The 9,196-nt window shown below is 39.6% G+C and overlaps 1 protein-coding gene across 8 annotated transcripts in view; it reads right to left on the bottom strand.

The window, feature by feature from the left end:
- Positions 1-2,285: 2,285 nt before the first annotated feature.
- LOC138007893 (cGMP-dependent protein kinase 1-like) overlaps positions 2,286-9,196 on the bottom strand; it is a 57,462-nt gene continuing 50,551 nt past the window's right edge. For all 8 annotated transcript variants that reach the window (XM_068855010.1, XM_068855009.1, XM_068855011.1 and 5 more), the window contains 4 exons: positions 8,961-9,083; positions 6,351-6,413; positions 5,608-5,674; positions 2,286-4,835 (listed from right to left, as the gene is read on the bottom strand). In XM_068855010.1, the coding sequence (XP_068711111.1) occupies positions 4,740-4,835; positions 5,608-5,674; positions 6,351-6,413; positions 8,961-9,083 (349 nt within the window). In that variant the 3' untranslated portion in view covers positions 2,286-4,739. The remainder of the gene's footprint in view (positions 4,836-5,607; positions 5,675-6,350; positions 6,414-8,960; positions 9,084-9,196) is intronic.

Raw genomic sequence — 9,196 nt, forward strand, 5'->3', positions numbered from 1 at the left:
CACACTATGTCAAAGGGTTGTAAGATTGTCCGTCGTGTCAATAGGCCCGCAGCGCGTGTATAAGTCACGAAAATAAACATGTCTGTTGGAAGCGTGCTTTAGTTTCAACAAAATGAGCCCCAAAATCGGCAAGAATTTGTGACGCTGTGGAACAATAAAGCAGCTGCTATTTCTCAAAACCATGGAATTACCTGATGATAAATAACCTCGTCTTGGAGAGTAAATTTTTGACTTTGCAGAAACAATGGTCAACCTCAAGAGTTGGGAAATTCTGACCTTTGATTTGAATTCGCACATGTCAAACTTTATAACACTTGAAAAACGAAAACAAGAACCTGGTATCTTGCCATCATCTTGACACATGTATCGGTTGTTTCGCGAGTAAACACGCAAGGTAACTTGATCACGGCGCCCGCTGAATTCGATGTCACTTTCGATTTTGCGATTTACTTGTGCAGCCAAACGCACAATAGAAAAATTGAACGTAAGCACAAATCTCCGAAAATGTTTTTCGCTGATGGTGACTTTTCATATTCGCAGTCCAAAATTAATGTTGTTTTCAAGTTGCAAATTTTATTGCTGATGGCAAAATATTTTATTCTCGATCGACCGTCCTGAAAACATCCTTCTGTTCTTCCTAAAAACTGTGCATCAATTATCAGTTTTTAATAAAGCAGGCTAAAAAAATCTGTTCCTTGCTTAGTTGGCATTTTTGAGCTTTAAAATAGAAGTTTCGGTCGTATGTTTGTTACAAATGGTATATTTTTGAGGTCACCCATCCACGAAATTTTGGATTAGAAAGCTTTCAGATGCTCAGAGTGCACGCTTAAGCTTGTGGTGAAAAAGAAGTTGTAAGGGAACTTCAAAATGATCAACATGTCAGCCTCGAAGCCAATGTTTCTTGACCCCCTTTTATTTTCTTCAATCTTTCTGGGTTTAGTATTTTGCTAGTAACCACATGTCTTCTCAGAGGGCTATTTACCTAAGACATCTACCATGGAAATGGTACCGAAACAACATCGTGTACTATTAGCTATAGAGCTGCATGCATATTACTCAAAGACAACTTGAATCTCCTTGAAGACAAAACGCAGCTCAGTTGACAATAGCGCTGTGTTACTGCACTACCATACGTACGCAATGCGTGCCTATTTTTTTGGTTTTGCTTTTTGGCCCCAAAGCCGAAAAAAACCGTGTCCAGACCCCTTTTTGCGGTGGGATGGTGTCCTGTCTAGGCGATTTGTGAATCATGCGATTTGTGAATATAATAGTGTCTCGGCCTGAGATTCGCTCGTTGAATGAGTGCTGAAGCGAAATGTGTATATATCTACGTTTCTGTGCTCACGAATTGATTTCATGTTAGAATAATGAAAACAAAGTTATTGCCATTACCTTAAGCTCGCATATTACAAAACATGATGAATTCATGGTCATTCATAAATGCCACCTTTTCCAGCGAAATATTTTTTGAAACAAACAACATTTGCTATTAGAGGCAAAAACCCCTTCCTATTTCATTACTGTGCGTGAAGACAAGAACTCAATCGTGTCAAATTACCATACCCTTTCCATGAAGAACCTTTTCCTGGAATGAGCACAAAATAGACGACAAGCTTTCTTTCAAATAATTCTTGGCTGTCATAATGTCCGGAACGTGTGGATGGGGCCTGAAATACACTTTGGGTGCTTTCTATTTGACCAAAAACGCGGCAAATGGAGCAGAATCCTTCACTAGTTTTGAGGAGTCTCACATCAAAACAAAACTGACATAAAAAGCAAAAATAGATTGTTTTCATTCAGGCGATGAGACGGCACAAATAATACGGCTCATGTTTCTCATGAAATCAAATTGCCAAAAGACTTTTTTCTCTATTGATCCGTGCACCAACATGCCTGCTGTGACGTCAGGTGAAAACCATCTCTAGGTCCTAATACGAATGGTCTAATGAAACGAAATCTTCGCAGTGGTTATTCCAATAATTAGAAACGTCTGGACACGTTTGATAAGTATACAAAAAATTGTGAAACTTTAGCCCTAAAAGAAGTTTGTCATCTTCGATATTTCCTCGGTATTTGCTCTCACACAAACATCATGGTTTTCACGTAGAAGGGGTATTTACGTACGCACGGCATCCTTTGAGGTCTCTTCGAAGCACTTTTTTATCTGGCCTCGCTACCACTCAAAGGCCTAGTCACTGAGTTTTAAATTGTTTAGAAGTATCCGACGCCTTCAAACTTTACAAACTCCACGAAAACAGAAATTAAATGAATAGTCGAAAAAGGGCTGATGAAAGCGAAAGAAAAACTTTAATACATCTAAAACGCGATTCACAGTAGCAACTGCAAATTTCAAAGAAAACGTAGTATAATGAGATGTAAAAATAATCTTTCTTTACAGTGCGATTCCAAAAATTAAAACTACACAGACAACACATAACCAATCTCCGGGACGGACTATTTCATTTTTGAGGTGGGGGGGAAGGTTGCGCAATTTCTTCCTCGTATTTCTAGTTCACAGACCATCTCACACCACAAAACTCTCTGCTAAGTTTTCTATACCTAAATCCTTTAAAAATCTACAGAACAAGTAATGTTGGATTGATTTTTTTTCCCCGTCGACTTTAAGTTTTGTACAGACTACCTACCTACCCCCTTCAAAATTGGAAATGTCCGTCCATAAGGTCAAAAATAATCGTACGCATACGAAAAATTCTACATTCGCTTGCTAACAGTGGAAACTACTTGGTACCTACGCAAATTTTTCAGGCATCATGCACGACATTGTTCACTGAATGAAGAAGGACGACAAAACCACTTATGTAGACTGCGATATTAATATATAGTAGCCTGATTCGTCTATACGCAATAATGGATGATTTTTATTTATTGGTTATCAGTCGATATTATTTAGGCAAGTTTCATTTAAAAATTCAAGGACTGTCGTTTTTTTTTACTTTAAGAAGTCGGGGGCACAGCGGCGACAAGTACGGCAATAGGGAGTTTAAGCACGTGCTCTTTTGAGACGCGGGCGGTAACCGGAAGTGAGTTGTTTTCTCTTTTGATTTGTCGTTCACAGAAACACATTTACATTGCCAAGTATCTTTCTTCATCAGAGATGATTGGTATAAAAATCTGGGAAACACTATTGTTCTGGCATGCGAAATATTTTCTTCCGGTTGCCGTCCGCGTCTCAAAAACGCGCATGTTTAAGCTCCCTAATGTTCAGTTCGTACCTTCATCGCACAAAGACAATTAATGCAAAAGTTTGCAAGGCGTCCGCAAGAGCTATTTGACTCCAGTCTTTTAAAATTGGCAATGAATTTCAACTTGCCACAAATTCTTTACAAGATTACCAAATTATTAGCATAAATCTTACATTATGTATATTTCAAGGTTAACCGATTACTACCTAGATCAAGTAAATTTATTTATAAGTTATTTCGTCAGCCCAAATTAGATGCCACATAGGGGAGGAACACTGACAGTTTTGGACCAACTCTAGCATTGAATGATAACACTTGTACAGGCAGGGTCCATCTGTCATTGAAAACAGCGGAGATGCCCAGTGCATGAGGCTGACAGAGAGAAACCGATTGAGAAGAAAAATGAGTTATAATTTTTCAATACTATTTTTTCCTTCATTTAATTTGAATCCCAACAGTTTGACCTTAACCGAGGCCAATTTAAAATCCGAGGTACTTTCCATCTTGTCACTATTTCTAAAATTCCGGGAGAAAGTAAATATTGAGATCTCTTCCCTTAAATTCCATCAGATAATTTTTAGGAAGTTCCATCTGTCCAGTTAGTGCCCACAAATCTGACTTTTGCTTTTGCAATCGACAATTTCTCCCAGTTCTAATGACCTCTACCCTGCGAGCAGAGTCTCTTTCGATCTTCCTAGATAAGTCGGGAAGAGGAAAGAAGACTCTGCCGGCAAACTCGACATTTCGTATTGAGCATGCGTTAAAAATTCAAATGTATTGGGTGTCAGTCACGAGTGACCTGTAACCATGAAACCAGAACAAACAATCGGGATATTTTCGAACAACTGTGGCACGACACACGACAACAAGGAATCATTTCCTTGGAATCTCAAGATAGTTCATACTTTTAAATTGCCATTTCATTTTTTCTGAAAAAATTATAGGTTTCTGGCAAACTAATTTCTGTAACCACCTTAGACAATTTAGACAGTTAAAAATTGCCACGCTTTTGTAAATTTCAAAAAATATTGATGACGCGTGGCGATTGATTGTGCGCAAAAAAAACAGGTTTGACCGGTTGAAACTGGACTGACTATCTCAAGAAATCAGCACGGTTTCAGAGATTGGAAATGCATCCATGTCATCATTGGTACGCACAGTTTTGTCCTGTTGATCGGTGAATTCAAAATGCCGCTTACCACTACTGATGGTTTTCGTCACCCCAATCGGAATTTTGACTGCTCAATATATTCGCACCGTCGGGCACGTTGCTCGGCAATTATAATGGTGTCACTAGTAAAATGAACTCCTACAGACAGTTATTATCAAAAATCCTAGTAGCGCTTATCTGGTAATAAATAAAGACAATAAAACGATGTCACGAAATGGTTAGAGTGACAACACGAATTTATGAATTAAAATGATGCTAAAACGGACACTGTTTTTTGTGCCGGGGGGGGATTTGAAAACTCTTCGTTGAAAAATAAAGTTTTCAGTTTCAATTGAACAGCGCACCGGAAGAGAACCTTCCTTTCACTAGAAGTCACGATCCCAACCAGAAGTGTCATCCGGAGGCGTCTCGTCATCTGGCGGGTAATCATCGAAGTTAGAAGCGTCTGTCGCAGATTTGATCTGAAGGAAATGAAACCACAACGATAACTATCAACTATCAACGGGCTGTTTACAATGAACGGACACTCTTCATTCAAAAGCATGAGCATGCGATATTTTTGAGACGCTGACGGGAACAGGAAGTGAACATTTCGCATACCAGGACAGTAGTGTTTCCCAGACGTTTAGACTAATCATCTCTAATGGTGAAAAGATACTTAGAAATAGAAATGTGGTCGTGTGAATACAAATTAAAAAGGAAAACAGCTCACTTCCGGTTACCGTCCGCATTTCAAAAACGTCACGTGTTTAAGCTCCATATTAGTCAATCACAACGCTAAATGAAACCGTTGATTGGACTTTGAACCTCACAGCCCACAGCCCGCTTGTACAGTACAATGTATGTGAAAAGCGTAGTAAAAGTATTGTCCAATGAGATAGTTTTGGGAAAATGACTTTACGTGACACTACAAAGGGTGAAAAGAGAAAGTTTGAAACCATTTTTAAAGGTAACCTCCACTTTATCTACAGAATAAGTTTAAAACCGGAGGACGTTTATGCTTGCGAACAAATTTGTTTGAAAGGTATCAGAAGAATCTGAATCGCCTAATTTTACCCTCAGATTTTCTTAGCACCGACTTTTGAATCATCGTGACGTTTTGTGGTTGCCCCATTGTTCCGACACGCATAGCTTTCCTATAACATGTCACAGTGGAACATTCAAGATGGCAGCACTCGGGAAGTTAAAAAACAAAACATTGGCGATTCTGAAACTTATTTATTTTCACCCTACCTTCGGAAGAATGGGTGCCTGGAGTTTCCTATGCCTCAAGCCTTCCCAGTTAAAGCCATCAAACCACCTAAAAACAAAATCCTCCAGTCAAGGACGGTGCCTACTATTGTTATTGCGCATACGTTCTGCGCATCTCAAGATACTCAGGTTTCCTACTGGTGTTGCTTACCAATATAGGGATATTTTTGCGCAGTTTAAAACTATGCGGTGAAAGCAAAACTCAGCAAGTACTCTTGGTATCCAAAAAGAAAATTGGGGGTAACCACGCATTTTTCAGAGATAATGAAGCTTCAATTTGGAAAAGAACGCCGTACATTGCTTTGTATTCTTAAAGCTCTTTACAAACATTGTTGATTAATTATCTTTGAAAAATGCGTGGTTACCCCCAATTTTATTTTTGGATTTCAATAACACTTGATAAGACCTGCTTTTCCCGCATATTCATAAACCGGGAAAAAATACCTTTGAATTAGTAGGCACCGCCCTTACACTATTTATAAGGTGTCTCAATCTAGGCCTGTCCCAAAAGGCTCTACAAAGGAACACGGAAATTGACGTGCGGCAAAACGGAAACGTGTGCGGTCAAGAGGAAAAGACGAACTCCTCTTCGCGTGTTTGGAAGTGTGTTTGTATTTTTTTCCCCACGCATGTCCGCACCTCTCGCACTCTTCTTTAACGTCCGCGTCTCAGGCACATTTCACAAGAAAGGAAAGAAGTCATGGTGACCGCTTTTTGTTACCCACTTGTTTTTCATTATATCTTTGAGTCCTCCTTTCTGGTAACCAAGTCTCTCTGTAGGATTGTCCCTGCGGAAATATTGAAGTCGAAGACAGTCGTGAGAGAGTAAGGAGCTTAACCCTTTGAGTCCAAGGGATGATCAGTATGTAAATTATCCTCACAATTTCAATGAAATGTCAGTCAGTCAGTTATTGAGAATGAAGATTATTATCAGCTTAAAAGATGCGATGTTGATACAACGCCAAATTCTCATGATTAGGCAACAAAGAACTCCATAGTATACTAGTTTGGAGAATGAACGTTTCGATCTTGGGAATGAAAGCGTTAAGCAAAGACGACGACGACGACGACGGCGGCTACGAGGATGTTATCTAAAAATGGAGAGATAAATATCGCGTTTACGGCAAACGGCAGACATTACGCTCAAATTTGAATTTTGCCAAAAGTCAATGAAACTTCTTTCCTTTTACAGTCTCTTTGCCTGTTATCTACGGATGTCGATAAACTTATTTAAAGAGTGAGACTAGTTAGAATAAGCAAGAGTGAATTAGATAAGAGTGTTGATCTATCACTTTGCGGTCTTGACCCAGCACAGTCACAAATGTATTCACTTTTAGATACACTTTGCGCGCGAAACAAACAAAAAGCCGCCAATTTTAACCAATCAGAAGAAGCAATGTGACGCGCGACTGCGACTTTTTTTTTAGGGCCATGACAACTGATTTTCGCGGGAACGGATATTCTAAAAATAGACTCATTTGGGACTGTGCTGGGGAGCCCCACCCATGCCATAAAAACACTCTTATCTCGTTCAGTGTTGGAATAAGAGAATTTTCAAGATTTGGACAAGCAGCATGCAGTGTGTCGCTTGCAGTTTCACGTAAATGCGATGCCAAATCTCTCTTGGAGACCTTAAGATTGAGGGTTTCCTCTTACAGGGAACTTCTACTAAAACAGGAAAATATCTTTAAAATAGTTAACACAATGCTCACAATCAAAATTGTTCGAACGTTTTCCAGTGGGAGCGTTTGTATCCGAAATAAATAAGTTTTAAAAACGGTTGTTTTGGTTTTCAAATTTCCTGGGCGCCGCCATCTTGAATAATTGTGACGTGTCATGGTTGCCCTATCGTTTTAAAACAAAAGCTTTTTGTGCAAATACAAAAGAGCAACCACAACACGTCACCATTATTCAAGATGGCGGCGCCCAAGAAATTTGAAAACCAAAACAAGCGTTTTTGAAATTCATTTATTTCGGATGCAAACGATTCCATTGGAAAACGTTTGAACAATTTTGATTGTAAACATTATGTTAAATATTTTGAAGTTGTATTCTTGTTTAAGTGGAGGTTTCCTTTAAGGCTGGTTTACGTACGACGCAAGCATAAGCATGAACACAACAAACCCAGTACGTGTAAACCGGTGCGACGCAAGCACAAGGAAGGGAAACTGAAAATCAGTCTAAATTGTCAGCGTTCCTTGCAATTACGCATGCGTTTCTACTTCCAAAATGGCGGTAGAGGCAACCGCGAGCGTCAGGGGCTGTACGAAATCACCGGTTGTTGTATGACAAATCTGCTCGAGATTTTACGGATAGAAACAAAACGAATTTAGGGTGGAAGGCTGTAGCGGTCACAGTTGTTTTTTTTTTCGCTCTCTAAAGATCTCCCTCACACAAGCTGTTTGGTTTTTCTTCCATTTGTAGTTTTCTTCTCCTTTTCCTCAACAGAAGCACAAACAGCAAGATCTCCTCGTACTCTCGTAAGTCCGCCACATTGGAATCAAATTTCGCGCCTAAAGGTGGTCGTTCGATCGCGCCAAACTTTTATGCTACTGCGCTTGCGCATGTCACGTTTTGCTTATGTTTATCGCCCGTGTCGACATCCTTATGCTTTGTGCTTGCGTCGTAAGAGTAAAGCAGCCTTAACACTGCAAACTACAAACGCAGGCCAGCCGTTTACAGTGATTTAAGACGTTTGCGGTAAACGAAGAAAAACGACAATATTCAGGTCCATATTGTTTTGCGGACGACGGCAAAGAAATTTCCAAAAATGTGTAACGCACGTGCGGATTGTACAGCGCCATTGTTGATAAATATTGCGACGTCGTTACTTAAGTCTCATATGTCATGGCGACAAAGAAAGAGATTGTCATTAAGTTCTCTCTTTTAGTTTTAATTGGTCTTCCTACGTTTAATAGAGCGCTTTTCAATTGAGTTTTCAGAGAAATTAGCGAATTGCTTTGGTTTACGATTACTTCACTCAGTGATTGGTTCAAAGTTCTCGCGCTATTTTTTCAACCAATCAGAGTGAAACCAAAACCAATCGTGGCTCGCACGTGCACATTTTCCCGCTCTTTGTATCGGCTACGTGTAATTACTTTGAGTTTTGATTGGTTTACCGGATTGTCTCCGTCCTTATTGATTGGCCAAAGTAATTACTTTGGTTTTGGTTGAAAACCGCTCTATTCAATTGAATTATGAATAACACAAAGTGTCAAGGCACCACCGTCCACGGAATTTACTTCGCTATGTTGGGGTTTCGTTGCACTGACTTCACTTTCAGTGCATTTTACCATACATAAAACAGGGTCGTACAAAATCAAATTTCCACTTACCGACACAGCTTTTTGATGAGGGTTTGAGCGTTCTTTTGGACCTTGCGAGGAAATTCAATCATATCAATGCCTTTGAGAATAATATTGTACGTCTTCATCGGGTCGGACCCAGTGAAAGGAGGGCTAAAGAATGAAACGACCACAAGTTTACGTAAATAACTTGATGAAAAATCTCAGAAATCAACAACACGGGTTCACACCAATAGCATGCATTATGCTATAAAGTCGCATTCGCT

The sequence above is a fragment of the Montipora foliosa genome, chromosome 6 (assembly GCF_036669935.1).
Source record: "Montipora foliosa isolate CH-2021 chromosome 6, ASM3666993v2, whole genome shotgun sequence".
Taxonomy (NCBI): Eukaryota; Metazoa; Cnidaria; class Anthozoa; order Scleractinia; family Acroporidae; genus Montipora; species Montipora foliosa.